The 20,633-nt window shown below is 38.8% G+C and overlaps 3 protein-coding genes across 3 annotated transcripts in view; 1 reads left to right on the forward strand and 2 right to left on the reverse strand.

Moving 5' to 3' along the window:
* The window catches only part of LOC122986720 (fucolectin-7-like), a 65,365-nt gene that overhangs the window by 27,319 nt on the left and 17,413 nt on the right, over nt 1-20,633 (reverse strand). The window lies entirely within an intron of this gene.
* LOC122986723 (fucolectin-7-like) lies at nt 1,739-8,000 on the reverse strand. Its single transcript, XM_044358043.1, has 5 exons — nt 7,914-8,000; nt 6,426-6,720; nt 5,630-5,784; nt 2,631-2,913; nt 1,739-2,524 (listed from the first exon to the last, which is right to left on the reverse strand). Exons 1-5 carry the CDS (start codon nt 7,975-7,977, stop codon nt 2,374-2,376), a joined length of 948 nt encoding a protein of 315 aa, XP_044213978.1. The 5' UTR covers nt 7,978-8,000; the 3' UTR covers nt 1,739-2,373.
* LOC122986722 (fucolectin-7-like) lies at nt 15,621-20,042 on the forward strand. The gene is made up of 5 exons (XM_044358042.1): nt 15,621-15,758; nt 16,952-17,246; nt 17,890-18,044; nt 19,158-19,440; nt 19,564-20,042. Exons 1-5 carry the CDS (start codon nt 15,695-15,697, stop codon nt 19,712-19,714), a joined length of 948 nt encoding a protein of 315 aa, XP_044213977.1. The 5' UTR covers nt 15,621-15,694; the 3' UTR covers nt 19,715-20,042.

Here is a 20,633-nt window from a genome sequence, read left to right on the forward strand (position 1 = left end):
AAAAAAAAGAATTATAAAGCATACCATGCACACAGGTATTAAAAGAGGGGCAGGGGAATTATTCAGCGCTGAGGCTTACTAGTGGAGGGGAGGTACGAGAGGTATCCAGAAGAGAGTCACCCCAAATCACACGTGCACACACATCCAGGCACACAAAAAATGGTGAAGGGTCAAACCCAGGGATGCTCAGTTGAACACAGCACAGGAAAGGAGGAACCACCACCTACACACACCAACTCCACCACCATGGGTGCTCAGCTTCTGAAAAATAAAAAAGGAATACAAAATCAGTAATATATTCAACCAAACAAACAAACAAACAAAAACACCATACTTTTGCCCTCATGTTGAAATGCTTAACACTGGTTATCAACAGCTGTAGAAAAGGGCGTCCTGCCAGTGGTGTAATGAAGCAAGAAAAAAAAGGAAAAAGAAAAGAATGAACAAACAAACTAAACTAAAGTAAAGAAACACATCTCCAAAACGATATCAGTTGGTCAGATGGTTTAACACCTAACCAGCAACTTAGGAACAGAATAAACACAATAAACTAAACCAAACAATATTCATTGCAGGACATAAAAAAGCCCTGTACTTGCACAACGAAAAAAAATTTAAAAAACCAAACAAATAAACAAAATCAACTAGGAAAACAATATTATATATATGAAATCATTACATAAGCCATAAACTAGGGACAAATGCATGAACTAAACTAAGAAAACAACTACCTGCCTTGATAGGGTGCCCACAGACAATGATTGGCTAGTGAACCAAACTTACTCTAAAATGAAGGAACAACCCTGAATTCTGTTCCCACAGGTTTCATTAAAATGAGTAAATGATGCAGTGCTCTTGTCTATCTAAAAGCACAGGGCTGACAATCAAATTGAAACTTAATCTATAGTTCTGATTAGTTGGAGTACATATAACAGTATCTGCATTGAAGTACATTTTAAACTTTTACTCTAGAGCCATACACCACCACCTCACACAGGGTACTCCTATCTTCCAGGGCTGACTGTGTTAACGTAGCGACTATCTGTCCCGTTACACTTGAACTCAACAACAGCACTTGCTGGGATGTTTGTGATCACAGCACACCTGGCAGAAGAGGCAGAAACTACTAAAATCATATAATTATAATTACATACCTTGACATGCAAAATAAACTCAGAGAAAGATTAGCAGCCACTGTCTGTGCTGTGCTGATGAATATGATTTGATGTGGACCACACAGGTATATTTATGTATAGGAACAGGTTCAGGTTGCTAAACGAAAAGGCTTGAAACAACATTGATGATCTGGCCAGAGACAAAGGTAAGTGGGCAGGTATATATATACACAACTGACTGACCATCGGAATGAGGGGCAGGTGTGCTGGCAGATGACAATCAGGTGTGAAACTGCAGTTCCCTGTCCAGAACAAAGTTGCCCACAAGGACAAAAAAGTGCATCATATCTTGTCAAAATACTCCACACCTCACCTTCTACCTACAACTCTGTAGTCTGTACAGCCAGCTCCAATGTTGATATTTATAATACACTGAATTACATTATTATGCGTAATGTGAAAAGTGTCACTCGTAGTGACAAACACATAGTTATCACCAACAGAGCCTTTTAGCCTCTTTTGCTTCTTGTTTTGGTTTTACACATTTGTATGGTTTAGTCTCACTACTCAAAAGGCTCTGATAAACCCACAGCACACTTCAGAGAGAAAAGACAGGAGCACACTGATTGATATGCAGCCTTTAATAATGCAAGCAGACTAATATTTCAACACTACTGTGTCTACATCAGAATCAAAGAGGACAAAGGCATAAGGAAAACACATATGTAGTCACTTTAGGATAGATGTACGTTTCTTATTGGGTAGAAGGTTGAACAGGAATTCATTGACAAAAATTGACAAATTCAGCTCTTCATATAGTATCTAGTAGCTATAGAACAGATATTTTTCTAAGGAGTCATGGACACCAAACTAGAGCTAAAAAGAGACTGAATATTGGATTCACATTCATCCTGTCGGCAGATACATGACTCCAAATGCTAATGTTGTTCTTTGTTGACAGGATGTGTAAATGTGCAACTGTTTGCTAACATATTAGCTGCAACAATTTTATTCAGCTAGATGATGTTGTCAGGTCTGTGTTTGTCAGGTTGTTTTGGAATTATTCTGCCCCCAAGTGGTCAAACATTCATTAATTCAACTTTAATGTGATCTAACCATATGTTGTCTCTAATGATGTCAATGTCATAAGTAAAGCTTAAACTATGATTTTAACCAGAATAAAAAAAAAAAAAAAAAGCATCAGCTAAATACGGGCTATGTAAATTGTCATTGTAATACATTTTGAACCTTGTCAGATCTAATCCTGTCGAGAGCCATACACCTCCACCTCACACAGGGACAGGAGCTCCTTTCTTCGAGGAATGACTATGTTAACATAGCGACCGTCCATCCCGTTACACTGGAACGATTGGGTAGAACCTGCAGGGATGCGTGAGATCACAGCACACCTAGGAGAAAAAGAAATTACTTTCTTAACTTATTCTTTCTTACAAATATAAGTTACTGCTAACAAACTTAATGACGAATATCCATTAATGACAAACTTTAAACTACCTGGGATTGTTGTTGCCATTGCTTGCAAGAGAATCTCCAATGCGGATCTCAGCTCCATTGAGTCGTAATGGGTGTGTATCTCTGTTGGTTATCGTAACAGTAAACACTTTATAGGTATTGTGCAGGTCCAGACGCCACCAAGGACGGTATTCATCGATAGTGCTAGAGCAAGAGGCCCTGTTCCAGTTGCTGGCACGATTCCCATCAATAGCATGATATGCATTGCCAAGATGTGTAAACAGTGATGACTGTGTGGCTGTTCCTTGGAGTGCCAGGTTCTCTCCTGTAGGAAAGGACACATTTGCAAACATCAGCACTGATACATAGTTTTCCTTGCTATCTGCAGAACAAAGTGACTCCAATTTGCGGATGTCTTGAATCTAAAAGTCATAACTATTTTCACATTGTTGTCCTTTCCAGTAGTGGGAAACTGCAGTGAAATATTGAGAGTTTATGTATAGTTGTGCAGATTCTTGCAAAAATTGAAGGATGCACCAGCAGTTGGCAGTAGAAAATGTGCCAGATTTTATGTTGTGTATCAGAATCTAAAGTGTTTATTTTTCCTATTTGATATTCAACACATTTGCAAAAGATTTTTCGGCAACTACCCAGAATCCCAGTAACATTTAAGAAACTAAAGACTAATTTAAAAGATGTTCATTGTTTTTCTAAATAAACCAGCAGACCAGGTACTGCTGAGTGTCACCATGGTCCCATTTACACCTGGTATTAACTGGTGTTCTGAATCTGGATGCATTATCTGAATAATGACATTCAATTTGTGGGTTTTTGCATTTATACCTGGTATAAAACGTGTTGTCATTCTCTCAGTTGTGCCCACATTGTGATCGGATTTCAATATGCAAATTAACTAGGCTTGTCTGGCAGACTTGTCAACAAACATCTGCATCCCAGGTAACTGTGGCCACGAACAGACGCCATTCTTTTCTAAATAACTGTTCATAATGTACAGATTACATTTACACCTGGCTGAGATCCAATCACAATGCGAGCCTGACAACCTCCAAATGTTATCTTACCAATCCAATTGCATTCCAATGACAATGCATTTTGCTTTAGCATTTTTCGATGGAATCAAAATATATATTGTAAATATTGTAGCTGTGTGTCATATACATATCTGAATGTGTGAAACCATATTGTATGAATACAATCAAATGTGTGAATGTGTAAAAACGTTTTGATCAAATGAATTCAAGATCTGGAGCTATGCATGATATTTTTTGAACAAATGAAATTTTGCACAAATAATTTCCAATGTATGATTGTATAAATAAGATTTGCACAAAGGTTTGCAGTTACAAATCAAAGTTTTGTATTTGGAGTTCAATGGAGTTTGGTGTTAACATTATTCACTTCTCTGCTGAAGAGTCCTTTGTAGCTTCATTTTGACTGTAACCCTTGGAGTAAAAGCCTCTCACGGCATGCTTTTTGGTGAATTGCTGTCCAGCAAATGCTCTCCCTCTGCCTGGGGGCGTCCCATCTGAACAGCCAGTGCTGAAGCTGAAGCTGGAGGCGGTGGCCAGCACTGCTTTCTGACTCTACCCGACAACTGACGCTTCAGCTGGGTTTGAAATCATTCCCTCAGTGCTACTGTTGACAAAAATCGTTCACCAGTAACAGCGGATTACCCGTGAATCCTAATTGTCGCTGATTAAAATTTATAAAACTTTTCAGCAGAGAAGGGAGTAATGTTGACATCGAACTCCACTAAAAAAAATTACAATTTAACATAATGATTTGTGATGGATCACATGTTAACTAGTCATTTAAGTTACATTTTTACTGTAATAAGTCCACATTTACCTACAAAATAGGTGCCGAAATAAACAGTGGCTCCTAGCGTTACTTTATTTTTAAAATATCATCCATGATGCTTGTTTTACACCAACAAACAAGGCCAATTTTAAATTGTGTATTTTTATAAGGGAGTTTGGTATTCATGTTTATAAGTTCAGAGGCTCAGAAGCTGTTCAGTTGGGGGAGTGCTTTCAGCGCCCTCAGTGGACATGCCAACAGTGTTTCAGAGCATCCCCACTGGCTATTCAAGAGGAAGCGTCAAATGTGGGACAAAAGTATTTGTACTCGTAGGTTTGATTTGTACTCGGAGATTTCACTCCTAGATGTAAACTTGGGATTCACACATACAATTGAGTTCTGTCTGAACTTTTTTCACCCACAAGCTGCAAACCTGATGTGTAACTGTAAATTTTTTTTGTAACAGAAAACCTTTGTGCATATCTTTTTTATGCACTCAGACATTGGAAATTATTTGTGCAAATCTTTTTCATTTGCTCACAAAATGTCATGCACAGCTACAGATCTCCTTACAGCTTCAAAATTTAAATCTATTTGTTCAGATATATTTTACACATTCAAACATTTGAATTCATTTGATCAAGATGTTTTTACACATTTACACATTTGAATGTAGTCATACAAAATGTTTTCACACATTCAGATACGGTGATAGACAGCGACAATACTTATGACCCTAATTTGAGCCCATAGTTTTCCTTATCCAGATACAGATGGCATTTTAATACCAGGTGTAAATGTTTTAACTGCATGTTCGAGTTAAGACACATTTATACCCCGTTTACACCTGGCATTAACATGTGATCTGTATCTGGATGTTATCTGGGTAAAGAAAAACGCATGTTAATGCAGGTGTCCATGCACTCAGAATACATTGTGACTGTAATGTGATTGATTTGGCCAGATAATATTCGGAGGTGGCTGGGCTTGCATTGTGATCAGATCTCAGCCAGGTGTAAATGGGGCCTCAGTTCAAATTGATACCACCTTGCAAAGCAGAGATCTATTTGCAGCAGGAAGTAAATGCATTTCGCTCATTTTCTTCATTTAAATGAATGCTGTTCAAATTCTGCTGTGACTACAGCTGTAAAGAAAATGAGGCGCCAGCATCACCTAGCAAATTAAATTTGTGTGTCTTCAGCCACACATTCAATTCTCACCAGTTGGGGCACGGTACCCGTAGACTTCCACTTCACAGAGTGTGAGCATCCTTTTTGGACCAGGTAAAACCACAGTCACATAACGTCCCTCCACATTTTCTGTAACATTTACTGTATAAGACACTCCTGCTGGGATACTAGGAATTACACCAACCCTAAAAGAGAGAGAGGAAACAGAGTTATAAAATGCATGAATACATTTTATAACTTAAGTACTTTAATGTTATGTATTAACAAAACTTCAGTCGTTCAATTACTTTTAAAAGATTATTAATCTTTTTTTATTATAAATTAAATATAGTTCACTTGTCTTAGAATTTCTGCTGCCTGCATTACTAAGCATCATGTTATCCCTCTAAACAACAAACAGCTGATGGCAGAAAATTGTTTCACAAGTACGGTGGGAGATTTATTAGAAATTACTTCTTTTAATTTTAAAACGGTGTCCGGGTGTGTTTATTATTTCAGAGGTTAAAGGACATATACATACATTAGACTGCAGTGCTTGGATGCTGTGTTAAAGGGCTAGTACACTCAATTATTTGCTATATTGTAGTCTCACAATATTTAGTTATATCTGGGAGGTATAAGGTTTCAAGAGTGAACCAATATAAATAACATTATGTTAATCAGAGTCACCATATCAAAGTTAATTGGGATAAAGTACTCAGGGTGCCATCTACATATATAGAGGGTAGACGGGTTACATCAGGATCTGTGGTGTTTACAATGTCTGCTTAACACTTTCCAGGGAGAAGTCCTGTATCTAATGACTAATTACTGTGTGTTCACTTACACTTGGTTTGCAGTAATATTGTCTTTGACGTTGCCGATGTGAATCTCTGCCCCATTGATCCTGTCTACACAGCAGTCTACTCTGTTGGTGACGACGACAGAGGTGATCACATAAGAGTCCAGCAGGTCCACCCTCCACCAGGCGTCGGTCTGTTGATCAGTGTGGCTGCATGAACCGGATGTGAAATCACCGTCACGGTTTCCATCAATGGCGTTGTCAGCAGCCCCATAAGCATAGTAAGGAGCTCCCTGGACGCGGCGTGACTGAGTTGCTTTGCCACGTAAGGCCAAATTTTCTGTGAAAGAAACACACATTTTTTTCTTTCTTTGCTTAATGTTGGTTATCCCTGTGGAGGAATTTACATCACACCCGAGAAACTCTGTGTGTCCATCATGTGGTCTGCGTTAGTGTGATTGGAATGCCTTGTCTTCAGCCACGTCAGCAGCGTGGTCATAGGGACATTTGGTCCACCATTTTGGTCCAGATTGACTTTGTAATTATGCTGTTTACCTCGCAATCGTTGTGACGAAAAATAAAATCTTGCAGGCAGCAGTAACAAGTTGTGAACACAACAATGACTTATCATCATCTTTAAGTTGAAATGGAAAACTTGTTTACAAACAGTTGCTTTTTTCCACATCCAGCAGGTACAGAGCTACATTATCATTCATTTGGAGTCTTGTTTCTGTCCACCTGGTGTAAGGCCAATATTCACTCAATTAGCTCTGTTATATCAGGCTCTTTAGCTGCTAAATGCTCTACTATGTTCACCAGCTAGTTGCTAACTGTGTCTTTTTGTCGTTTGGTGCTGAGCAGGTAGTCTACAGTGAGGTTTTAGAGCTTTTTCTCTGAAAACAGCTGCCTGCTGCTGTGAGCGCTGACAGTGAACCAAAAGAGTAAAGTTGCAGCTGGACAGCTGAAAAATGAGCTAAAATTTGCTATACAGCTCCATTAAACTGAGGGGAGCTGCAGAGTCGCAACAAGCAACCTCTGTCATATTGTCACATTGTTAAAAATATTGATTATAGCAACTTTAAGCTTAAATAAATGTATCAGTCAATAAGCTGCTTAATAGTTACTTTCTTTCCATAGCATATGCATTAATTTAGAAAAAAATCACTGTTGGCCATAAGGTTTGTCACCTTTCACTGCTTTACACAAATAACTAAATAAAACATATTCTGTTTGATTTGTATTCAACATAAAACTAAACATCCATAAGTGACATGAACATAACCACTTCTCTCTGAAAAAAAACTTGTGAGGTGTGGTGACCCTACATTATCACTTCTAGACTTTTGTTTAGTTTGTAATTGAAGCTTTAGACCAGAGATCCCACTGTTATTAACAACATTTGGAATCAAATCTAAACACATCCAACATCACATTAATCTTTCAATATCACTCCACCATCTCTTCATTATTTACTAATTATCCATTTTAGGGCAGCAGAATTTTATATCACAGACATAGCCAGATCATACTTACGATGGGCAGAAGCCGAGCACGTCCCCAGGAGGAGCAACAACAGCAGAACTGAACCGTGCGCCATTGTTCTGGTTGAGACAGATTACAGAGTCAATAATAGAATTACACTGAAGAAATGTACATTGTCATCTTCATGAAGTTTATCCCTGACCAACAATCTCATGCTTTGTTCCAGAACCTGGATATTCAAAGTGCATAAAAATGAAATGATGACTAATGGTTAAGTAATTATATGTAACCAACAATACACATAAAAATGAAATAACCCTCCAAACTGCCGCATACCTTGACATGCAAAATGAGCTCAGAGGAAGATGAGAAGCCGCTCTCTGCGCTGTGCTGATGAATATGATTCGATGTGGACCCCACAGGGATATTTATGTTCACATCTTATTGGGGCATGTGCTGTTTATTGCTGATATACAACAGTCTTATGTTTAGATAAGATTAATTTCACCTATTAAGTGGGGCAGGGATCGGCAACTGTGGATGGTGTTGTAAATTAAAAGATGACACCTGTGGTTCCATTAATTTTGTTTGACGTTTTATATGTCAATATTAAACATTGAATACTGCATCAAATTGTAGTGTGTTCATTAAAACATACAGCCTGAAAAACAGGGCACAGGACAACATATGACACAATATAGCAGACCATGGAGAAAGTGTGAAGTGTGTTAAATAAATTAAAGTTTGGCCAAAGCCCTTGACTCATGTAGACTGCAAACAGCAGGATAAGCAGGAGACACAGGTGGGCAGGTGGGTGTTGGAGCCAGTTGACTGGGAAAGGTGTAAATGGAGAGTTGCATGAAAATGCAGAGGCCTGGAGAGTGTGTGAGAGTGTGGCTGAAGGCAGGGACAGAGGCAGGATGGGAAAAATAAAAACCACTGAGGCAGCTGTTGTGACAATAGCAGCCCATGGAGAAGTTTCCTTCTCATAATTAGGTATTATGGTCCCATTTGGAGAATTAGACCACCTTACTCTATGCTGACTGTCTAGCTGGTGGACAAATTCAATTATGTGTATTTTGCAAACTGTAAACACACAAAGAAGAAACAAATGATGTTGTTCTTGCATCTGAATTGAGCCAGAGGCATCATTTCGTTGTAATTTTTCACCTTTTCGTCCATTATTGTTTCCCAAACCAAGCTGAAAGAAGAAGAGAATGCAGACTGAAAGGTTTTTTGACTGTCCACTGATGTTCTCTGGCAGCTTTCTGGTTTGTGTGCAGTTTGAAATGAGCCACATAAGTAACTCCAGTGCACCATTTGTTTTATGATCCTTTCATACCAGGGTGATATAACTGGACTTGATGAGGAAAAACGGTCTATAAATGACAAATAAGCCTTTATAAAGAAATATAATGCTGCTTAATACTAACTTTGTCTTTGATAACTGGCTGCTCTGCCAGGATACGTATTCACCACCTGCGTTCTATAAACACACCATCAGTGGCCTTGAATGGGCTGCGTGCCATGTATCCTGGTTGTTGTAGGATTTCCCCCTTTAGAGTGATAAGGGAAGTACTCCTTCCATGTACTCCTCATTAACCATCTTGCTCTTACATCTTTACATATCCCGTATTTGTGCTTTTTTTTCTTTTTTTTATATTTTAATGCATTCTGTGAAGCTCCTTGAATTCCCCTTGTGTATAAAATGTGATATGCAAATAAACTTGCCTAGTCTCACCATACAGGATCCAGGATCAGGTTTGGTGCCTGAGTGCAAAGGCACACAGCAATATTGGCAATCTGACAGAGGACAATAATAAGTGGGCAGGTATATTTACACAATGGAGTGATAATGAAGTGATCAGGAAAATTAATAGCATGTGTGCTGGCAGATGACAAACAGGTGATGACTGTTGCAGGTACAGGGTGATTGGAGAGGTGACTGGGAAAGATGGGAAAGTACAGGGTCATCTGGAGGTCAGGTAATTAATGGACAGGTGATGAATGGCAGGGAATGGTGAGTTCCATGGACATGCAGGGGACTGTGCATGTAAGGGTGTAGCTGAAGGCAGGACGGGAAAAATAAATACCCCAGAGACAGCTGTTGTGATAATAGCAGTCTATGGAGAAAGTGTGTATTAGATCCATTGAAAGTTTATCTAAAGCCCTCGACTCATGCAGACTGCAAACAGCAGTGCTATTCTTGAAGGGTCAATCCAGCATTGTTTGCTGGTTTAGAAAAGTCCTTTAAAAGGAGAAGGCTGGTCAAATTCTGTACTTTTCTTATGACTCCAGTGTGTCAGAGAATAAAGTACTGCTTAACGGCCTTGAAGCAGTTTCAGCGTAATTCAGCATAATATGGGAATAAAAATGAATTGCCTGAGGCTTGGAAACATGCAAAAACACTGCCTACAACTGCAGCAACATTCAAATAACATGAATTTGGTTTAGGCTACACAAAATAATGTAATTCTGCACACCTGACATTTGGCATGAATTTGAGTAGTAGTTGCAACTTGACTGGACTTTTCATGGGGCACCAATTTCAAAAATACTTGTACATTTCTACTACATAGATGACGTTGTTTAAAGAAATCGTGATATTTGCAGCAGTGAAAGTCCCCTTCCACTCAAAAATGTGTTTTTCTTGTTCCATCAGTTGGATATTTGTGCGTCACTATGCAGAATGTCTCTCTTGCATCTGAATTGAGCCAGAAACAGCATTTCGTTGTAGTTTTTCACCCCTTCGTCCATGATTGTTTCCCAAACCAAGCTGAAATAGAGAATGCAGATCAAAGGTTTTTTGACTGTCCACTGATGTCCTCTGGCAGCTTTCTGGTTTGTGCGCAGCTCTCTGTAGGTTTGTAATGAGCCACATAAGTAACTCCAGTGCACCATTTGTTTGATGATCCTTGCATACCAGTATGATATAACTGGACTTGATGACGAAAAACGTTCTGTAAATGACAAATAAGCCTTTTTAAAAAATATAATGCTGCTCAATACTAACTTTGATAACTGGCTGCTCTGCTAGGAAACGTATTCACCACCTGCGTTCTATAAACATACCGTCAGTGGTCTTAGACCAGCTGCATGCCATGTATCCTGGTTGTTGTAGGATTTCCCCCTTTAGAGCGATAAGGGAATCTACAGCCTTTTTCTCAGTTTTATCTAGTCATAGGGCACCAATTTTGAAAATAATTGCACATTTCTACTACATACTGTAGGTGACCTAGTTTTATAAATCATCATATTTACAGCAGTGAAATTCCTCTTTAAGTACTCCTCATTAACCATCTTGCTCTTACATCTTTACATAGCCTGTATTTATGCTGTTTTTCTTTTTAAATATTTTAATGCATTATGTAAAGCACCTTGAATTCCCCTTGTGTATAAAATGTGATATGAAAAAAAAACTAGTCTCGCTATACAGGATCCAGGATCCAGGATCAGGTTTGGTGCCTGAGTGCAAAGGCACACAGCAAGATTGGCAATCTGACAGAGGACAATAATAAGTGGGCAGGTATATTTACACAATGGAGTAATAATGAAGTGATCAGGAAAATTAATAGCATGTGTGCTGGCAGATGACAACCAGGTGATGACTGTTGCAGGTACAGGGTGATTGGAGAGGTGACTGGGAAAGATGGGAAAGTCCGGGGGCACCATGTCACTTTTTCTATGCTACATATTGTTGAAATGTTGAAATGATACGTATTGAAACATAGAGATTCAACGTATCCATGGTTCACAGAAATGTACAATGTCAATATTTTATTCTGCCAACTGGGCTGAGTTTGGAGCCAATTGTGCTCCAGTATGTAACTTACACAAGTGTGATGTGGCAACTTGAGGCGTCCAGTGCACATACACTGAGAATGGACTTTACAGTGAAGTAGGAGACATCTTGTGTCCAAAAGTTAAACTTTTGAAATGAACAACATTTGCATATTTATAGATTATGGAATGATAATGATGGAGATGCCATTTTAAGGATTTTAATGTAGTAATTATACTTTTTTTGGTGGAAATTTAATATCAAACATACATTATTGTTCCAAGCAGAGTATTTTTATATGTCTTTATAAATGTCTGATGGGGATCTTTAAACGTCTCAGAGGATGTCTAGTTGGGGTTAGAGATAAGTTTGGGTTCAGGTTAAGACAAGAGGAAACTAATATCGAGAAACAGTCTTTGACACAACACTGGGCCCGTATCTCTGGTCTTTCACCAACCATACACTGACAGCTACAGTTCATTCAGGTTAACATATAAACAGAGTGGACAGAGATACTTCAGGGATGAGGGTTATTATTCATTGTCCTTTGCAGTCTTGACAAAGAGTTTCAACCCAGCATCACACCAGTGTTCTTGCACTGATGTTGCCCCTGTGTCTGGCTTCTGACAGGCCCATATTAGATAAGACCTGCCTTCTTTACATTCAGCAATCAATCAGCACAGATTTCCTCTTTAATTCGGTGTCACAAATAATTGTGTTAAAGGATAGGTTCACAATTTTCAAGTTTGCCTTCAAAACAACAGTCAGGTGCCCATATGAACACTGAAACAGGTTTTGCTTGCTACATTCATTCCTCCTGTTCATACTGGCTATTAGAAGATCCCCCCAAATCTGGACAACATCCAGTCCTCAATCTATGCAAAATTGTATTTAAAAGTTTATCTAAAGGGGGAAATCCTACAACAACCAGGATGCATGGCATGCGGCCCGTCCAACGCCATTTATGGTGTGTTTATAGAACGCAGGTGGTGAATACGTTTTCCAGCAGACCAGCCAGTTATCAAAGACAAAGTTAGTATTAAGCAGCATTATATTTCTTTATAAAGGCTTATTGTCATTTATAGAACGTTTTTCGTCATCAAGTCTGGTTATATCATACTGGTATGAAAGGATCATAAAACAAATGGCGCACTGGAGTTACTTATGTGGCTCATTGCAAACTTACAGAGAGCTGCACACAAGCCAGAAAGCTGTCAGAGGACATCAGTGGATGTTTGGGAAACAATCATGGACGAAGGGGTGAAAAACTACAACGAAATGCTGTTTCTGGCTCAATTCAGATGCAAGAGAGACATTCTGCACAGTGACGCACAAATATCAAACTGATGGAACAAGAAAAACACATTTTTTAGTGGAAGGGGACTTTAAAGAGGAATTTCCCCGCTGCAAATTTCATGATTTCTTTAAACTAGGTCACCTATGTAGTAGAAATGTACAATTATTTTTGAAATTGGTGCCCCATGAAAAGTCCAGTCAAGTTGCAAATACTACTCAAATTAATGCCAAATGTCAGGTGTGCAGAATCACATTATGTTGTGTAGCCTAAACCAAATTCATGTTATTCGAATGTTGCTGCAGTTGTAGGCAGCATTTTTGCATGTTTCCAAGCCTCAGGCAATTTATTTTTATTCCCATATTATGCTGAATTATGGCTGAAACTGCTTCAAGGCCTTTAAGCAGTACTTTATTCTCTGACACACTGGAGTCATAAGAAAAGTACAGAATTTGACCAGCCTTCTCCTTTTAAAGGGCTTTTCTAAACCAGCCAACAATGCTGGATTGAACTTTCAAGAATAGCACATATGTTACTGCTGTTTGCAGTCTGCATGAGTCGAGGGCTTTAGATAAACTTTCAATGGATCTAATACACCTCACACTTTCTCCATAGACTGCTATTATCACAACAGCTGTCTCTATGGTACTTATTTTTCCCATGCTGCCCTCAGCTACATCCTTACATGCACAGTCCCCTGCATGTCCATGGAACTCACCATTCCCTGCTTTTCATCATCTGACCACCAGATGACACCGGACTTTCCCATATTTCCCAGTCACCTCTCCAATCACCCTGTACCTGCAACAGTCATCACCTGATTGTCATCTGCCAGCACACATGCTATTAATTTTCCTGATCACTTCATTATCACTCCATTGTGTAAATATACCTGCCCACTTATTATTGTCCTCTGCCAGATTGCCAATGTTGCTGTGTGCCTTTGTACTCAGGCACCAAACCTGATCCTGGATCCTGGATCCTGTATAGTGAGACTAGACAAATTTATTTGCATATCACATTTTATATACAAGGGGAATTCAAGGTGCTTTACATAATGCATTAAAATATTAAAAAAGAAAAAAAAAGCATAAATATGGGATATGTAAAGATGTAAGAGCAAGATGGTTAATGAGGAGTACTTAAAGAGGAATTTCACTGCTGTAAATATGATGATTTATAAAACTAGGTCATCTACAGTATGTAGTAGAAATGTGCAATTATTTTCAAAATTGGTGCCCTATGACTAGATAAAACTGAGAAAAAGGCTGTAGATTCCCTTATCGCTCTAAAGGGGGAAATCCTACAACAACCAGGATACATGGCATGCAGCTGGTCTAAGACCACTTTATCAAAGACAAAGTTAGTATTGAGCAGCATTATATTTCTTTATAAAGGCTTATTTGTCATTTATAGACCGTTTTTCCTCATCAAGTCCAGTTATATCATACTGGTATGAAAGGATCATAAAACAAAGGGTGAGCTGGAGTTACTTATGTTGCTCATTTTAAACTTACAGAGAGCTGCACACAAGCCAGAAAGCTGCCAGAGGACATCAGTGGACAGTCAAAAAACCTGTGATCTGCATTCTCTATTTCAGCTTGGTTTGGGAAACAATCATGGACGAAAGGATGAAAAATAACAACAAAATGATGTTTCTGGCTCAATTCAGACGCAAGAGCAACAAAATTTGTTTCTTCTTTGTGTGTTTACAGTTTACAGATGTATTTTTGTGGTGGATGTGCTGGCACTGTAGCACTGTGCTTTAACTGATTTAAACTGAAACCCAAAATACACGTAATTGAATTTGTCCACCAGCTAGACAGTCAGCACAGAGTAAGGTGGTCTAATTCTCCAAATGGGACCATAATACCTAATTATGAGAAGGAAACTTCTCCATGGGCTGCTATTGTCACAACAGCTGCCTCAGTGGTTTTTATTTTACTCATCCTGCCTCTGTCCCTGCCTTCAGCCACACTCTCACACACTCTCCAGGCCTCTGCATTTTCATGCAACTCTCCATTCACACCTTCCCCAGTCACCTGGTTCCAACACCCACCTGCCCACCTGTGTCTCCTGCTTATGCTGCTGTTTGCAGTCTACATGAGTCAAGGGCTTTGGCCAAACTTTAATTTATTTAACACACTTCACACTTTCTCCATGGTCTGCTATATTGTGTCATACGTTGTCCTGTGCCCTGTTTTTCAGGCTGTATGTTTTAATGAACGCACTACAATTTGATGCAGTATTCAATGTTTAATATTGACATATAAAACGTCAAACAAAATTAATGGAACCACAGGTGTCATCTTTTAATTTACAACACCATCCACAGTTGCCCATCCCTGCCCCACTTAATAGGTGAAATTAATCTTATCTAAACATAAGACTGTTGTATATCAGCAATAAACAGCACATGCCCCAATAAGATGTGAACATAAATATCCCTGTGGGGTCCACATTGAATCATATTCATCAGCACAGCGCAGAGAGCGGCTTCTCATCTTCCTCTGAGCTCATTTTGCATGTCAAGGTATGTGGCAGTTTGGAGGGTTATTTCATTTTTATGTGTGTTGTTGGTTACATATAATTACTTAATTACCATTAGTCATCATTTCATTTTTATGCACTTTGAATATCCAGGTTCTGGAACAAAGCATGAGATTGTTGGTCAGGGATAAACTTCATGAAGATGACAATGTAAATTTCTTCAGTGTAATTCTATTATTGACTCTGTAATCTGTCTCAACCAGAACAATGGCGCACGGTTCAGTTCTGCTGTTGTTGCTCCTCCTGGGGACGTGCTCGGCTTCTGCCCATCGTAAGTATGATCTGGCTATGTCTGTGATATAAAATTCTGCTGCCCTAAAATGGATAATTAGTAAATAATAAAGAGATGGTGGAGTGATATTGAAAGATTAATGTGATGTTGGATGTGTTTAGATTTGATTCCAAATGTTGTTAATAACAGTGGGATCTCTGGTCTAAAGCTTCAATTAAAAACTAAACAAAAGTCTAGAAGTGATAATGTAGCGTCACCACACCTCACAAGTTTTTTTTCAGAGAGAAGTGGTTATGTTCATGTCACTTATGGATGTTTAGTTTTATGTTGAATACAAATCAAACAGAATATGTTTTATTTAGTTATTTGTGTAAAGCAGTGAAAGGTGACAAACCTTATGGCCAACAGTGATTTTTTTCTAAATTAATGCATATGCTATGGAAAGAAAGTAACTATTAAGCAGCTTATTGACTGATACATTTATTTAAGCTTAAAGTTGCTATAATCAATATTTTTAACAATGTGACAATATGACAGAGGTTGCTTGTTGAGACTCTGCAGCTCCCCTCAGTTTAATGGAGCTGTATAGCAAATTTTAGCTCATTTTTCAGCTGTCCAGCTGCAACTTTACTCTTTTGGTTCACTGTCAGCGCTCACAGCAGCAGGCAGCTGTTTTCAGAGAAAAAGCTCTAAAACCTCACTGTAGACTACCTGCTCAGCACCAAATGACAAAAAGACACAGTTAGCAACTAGCTGGTGAACATAGTAGAGCATTTAGCAGCTAAAGAGCCTGATATAACAGAGCTAAAAGAGTGAATATTGGCCTTACACCAGGTGGACAGAAACAAGACTCCAAATGAATGATAATGTAGCTCTGTACCTGCTGGATGTGGAAAAAAGCAACTGTTTGTAAACAAGTTTTCCATTTCAACTTAAAGATGATGATAAGTCATTGTTGTGTTCACAACTTGTCACTGCTGCCTGCAAGATTTTATTTTTCGTCACAACGATTGCGAGGTAAACAGCATAATTACAAAGTCAATCTGGACCAAAATGGTGGACCAAATGTCCCTATGGCCACGCTGCTGACGTGGCTGAAGACAAGGCATTCCAATCACACTAAGGCAGACCACATGATGGACACACAGAGTTTCTCGGGTGTGATGTAAATTCCTCCACAGGGATAACCAACATTAAGCAAAGAAAGAAAAAAATGTGTGTTTCTTTCACAGAAAATTTGGCCTTACGTGGCAAAGCAACTCAGTCACGCCGCGTCCAGGGAGCTCCTTACGATGCTTATGGGGCTGCTGACAACGCCATTGATGGAAACCGTGACGGTGATTTCACATCCGGTTCATGCAGCCACACTGATCAGCAGACCGACGCCTGGTGGAGGGTGGACCTGCTGGACTCTTATGTGATCACCTCTGTCGTCGTCACCAACAGAGTAGACTGCTGTGTAGACAGGATCAATGGGGCAGAGATTCACATCGGCAACGTCAAAGACAATATTACTGCAAACCAAGTGTAAGTGAACACACAGTAATTAGTCATTAGATACAGGACTTCTCCCTGGAAAGTGTTAAGCAGACATTGTAAACACCACAGATCCTGATGTAACCCGTCTACCCTCTATATATGTAGATGGCACCCTGAGTACTTTATCCCAATTAACTTTGATATGGTGACTCTGATTAACATAATGTTATTTATATTGGTTCACACTTGAAACCTTATACCTCCCGGATATAACTAAATGTTGTGAGACTACAATATAGCAAATAATTGAGTGTACTAGCCCTTTAACACAGCATCCAAGCACTGCAGTCTAATGTATGTATATGTCCTTTAACCTCTGAAATAATAAACACACCCAGACACCGTTTTAAAATTAAAAGAAGTAATTTCTAATAAATCTCCCACCGTACCTGTGAAACAATTTTCTGCCATCAGCTGTTTGTTGTTTAGAGGGATAACATGTTGCTTAGTAATGCAGGCAGCAGAAATCCTAAGACAAGTGAGCTATATTTAATTTATAATAAAAAAAGATTAATAATCTTTTAAAAGTAATTGAACGACTGAAGTTTTGTTAATACATAACATTAAAGTACTTTAGTTATAAAATGTATATATGCATTTTATAACTCTGTTTCCTCTCTCTCTATTTTAGGGTTGGTGTAATTCCTAGTATCCCAGCAGGAGTGTCTTATACAGTGAATGTTACAGAAAACGTGGAGGGACGTTATGTGACTGTGGTTCTACCTGGTCCAAAAAGGATGCTCACACTCTGTGAAGTGGAAGTCTACGGGTACCGTGCCCCAACTGGTGAGAATTGAATGTGTGGCTGAAGACACACAAATTTAATTTGCTAGGTGATGCTGGCGCCTCATTTTCTTTACAGCTGTAGTCACAGCAGAATTTGAACAGCATTCATTTAAATGAAGAAAATGAGCGAAATGCATTTACTTCCTGCTGCAAATAGATCTCTGCTTTGCAAGGTGGTATCAATTTGAACTGAGGCTCCATTTACACCTGGCTGAGATCTGATCACAATGCAAGCCCAGCCACCTCCGAATATTATCTGGCCAAATCAATCACATTACAGTCACAATGTATTCTGAGTGCATGGACACCTGCATTAACATGCGTTTTTCTTTACCCAGATAACATCCAGATACAGATCACATGTTAATGCCAGGTGTAAACGGGGTATAAATGTGTCTTAACTCGAACATGCAGTTAAAACATTTACACCTGATATTAAAATGCCATCTGTATCTGGATAAGGAAAACTATGGGCTCAAATTAGGGTCATAAGTATTGTCGCTGTCTATCACCGTATCTGAATGTGTGAAAACATTTTGTATGACTACATTCAAATGTGTAAATGTGTAAAAACGTCTTGATCAAATGAATTCAAATGTTTGAATGTGTAAAAAATATCTGAACAAATAGATTTAAATTTTGAAGCTGTAAGGAGATCTGTAGCTGTGCATGACATTTTGTGACCAAATGAAAAAGATTTACACAAAGGTTTGCTGTTCCAAAAAAACATTTACAGTTACACATCAGGTTTGCAGCTTGTGGGTGAAAAAAGTTCAGACAGAACTCAATTGTATGTGTGAATCTCAAGTTTACATCTAGGAATGAAATCTCCGAGTACAAATCAAACCTAAGAGTACAAATACTTTTGTCCTACCTTTGACGCGTCCTCTTGAATAGCCAGTGGGGATGCTCTGAAACACTGTTGGCATGTCCACTGAGGGCGCTGAAAGCAATATTTCACTGCAGTTTCCCACTACTGGAAAGGACAACAATGTGAAAATAGTTATGATTTTTAGATTCAAGACATCTGCAAATTGGAGCCACTTTGTTCTGCAGATAGCAAGGAAAACTATGTATCAGTGCTGATGTTTGCAAATGTGTCCTTTCCTACAGGAGAGAACCTGGCACTCCAAGGAACAGCCACACAGTCATCACTGTTGACACATCTTGGCAACGCATATCATGCTATTGATGGGAATCATGCCAGCAACTGGAACAAGGCCTCTTGCTCTAGCACTATCGATGAATACCGTCCTTGGTGGCGTCTGGACCTGCACAATACCTATAAAGTGTTTACTGTTAAGATAACCAACAGAGATGCACACGCATTACGACTCAATGGAGCTGAGATCCGCATTGGAGATTCTCTTGCAAGCAATGGCAACAACAATCCCAGGTAGTTTAAAGTTTGTCATTAATAGATATTCGTCATTAAGTTTGTTAGCAGTAACTCATATTTGTATCCATGCATTAAACTAATCATTCAATAAGTTAAGAAAGTAATTTCTTTTTCTCCTAGGTGTGCTGTGATCTCACGCATCCCTGCAGGTTCTACCCAATCGTTCCAGTGTAACGGGATGGACGGTCGCTATGTTAACATAGTCATTCCTCGAAGAAAGGAGCTCCTGTCCCTGTGTGAGGTGGAGGTGTATGGCTCTCGACAGGATTAGATCTGACAAGGTTCAAAATGTATTACAATGACAATTTACATAGCCCGTATTTAGCTGATGCTTTTCTTTTATTATTCTGGTTAAAATCATAGTTTAAGTTTCACTTATGACATTGACATCATTAGAGACAACATATGGTTAGATCACATTAAAGTTGAATTAATAAATGTTTGACCACTTGGGGGCAGAATAATTCCAAAACAACCTGACAAACACAGACCTGACAACATCATCTAGCTGAATAAAATTGTTGTGGCTAATATGTTAGCAAACAGTTGCCCATTTACACATCCTGTCAACAAAAAAACAATATTAACATTCATTTGGAGTCATGTTTACTGCAGGATGAATGTGAATCCAATATCCAGTCTCCTTTTAGCTCTAGTCTATAGCTACTAGATACTATATGAAGAGCTGAATTTGTCAATTTTTGTCAATGAATTCCTGTTCAACCTTCTACCCAATAAGAAACGTACATCTATCCTAAAGTGATTACATATGTGTGTTTTCCTTATGCCTTTGTCCTCTTTGATTCTGATGAAAACCCAGTACTGTTGAAACATTAGTCTGCTTGCATTATTAAAGGCTGCATATCAATCAGTGTGCTCCTGTCTTTTCTCTCTGAAGTGTGCTGTGGGTTTATCCGACCTGTACAAATGTGTAAAACCAAAACAAGAAGCAAAACAGGCTAAAAGGCTCTTTTGGGGATAATTATGTGTTTGTCACTACGAGTGACACTTTTCACATTACGCATTATAATGTCATTCAGTGTATTATAAATATCAACATTGGAGCTGGCTGTACAGACTACAGAGTTGTAGGCAGAAGGTGAGGTGTGGACTGTTTTGACAAGATAAGATGCACTTTTTTGTCCCCGTGGGCAACTTTGTTCTGGACAGGGAACTGCAATTTCACACCT

The sequence above is a fragment of the Thunnus albacares genome, chromosome 8 (genome assembly GCF_914725855.1).
Source record: "Thunnus albacares chromosome 8, fThuAlb1.1, whole genome shotgun sequence".
Taxonomy (NCBI): Eukaryota; Metazoa; Chordata; class Actinopteri; order Scombriformes; family Scombridae; genus Thunnus; species Thunnus albacares.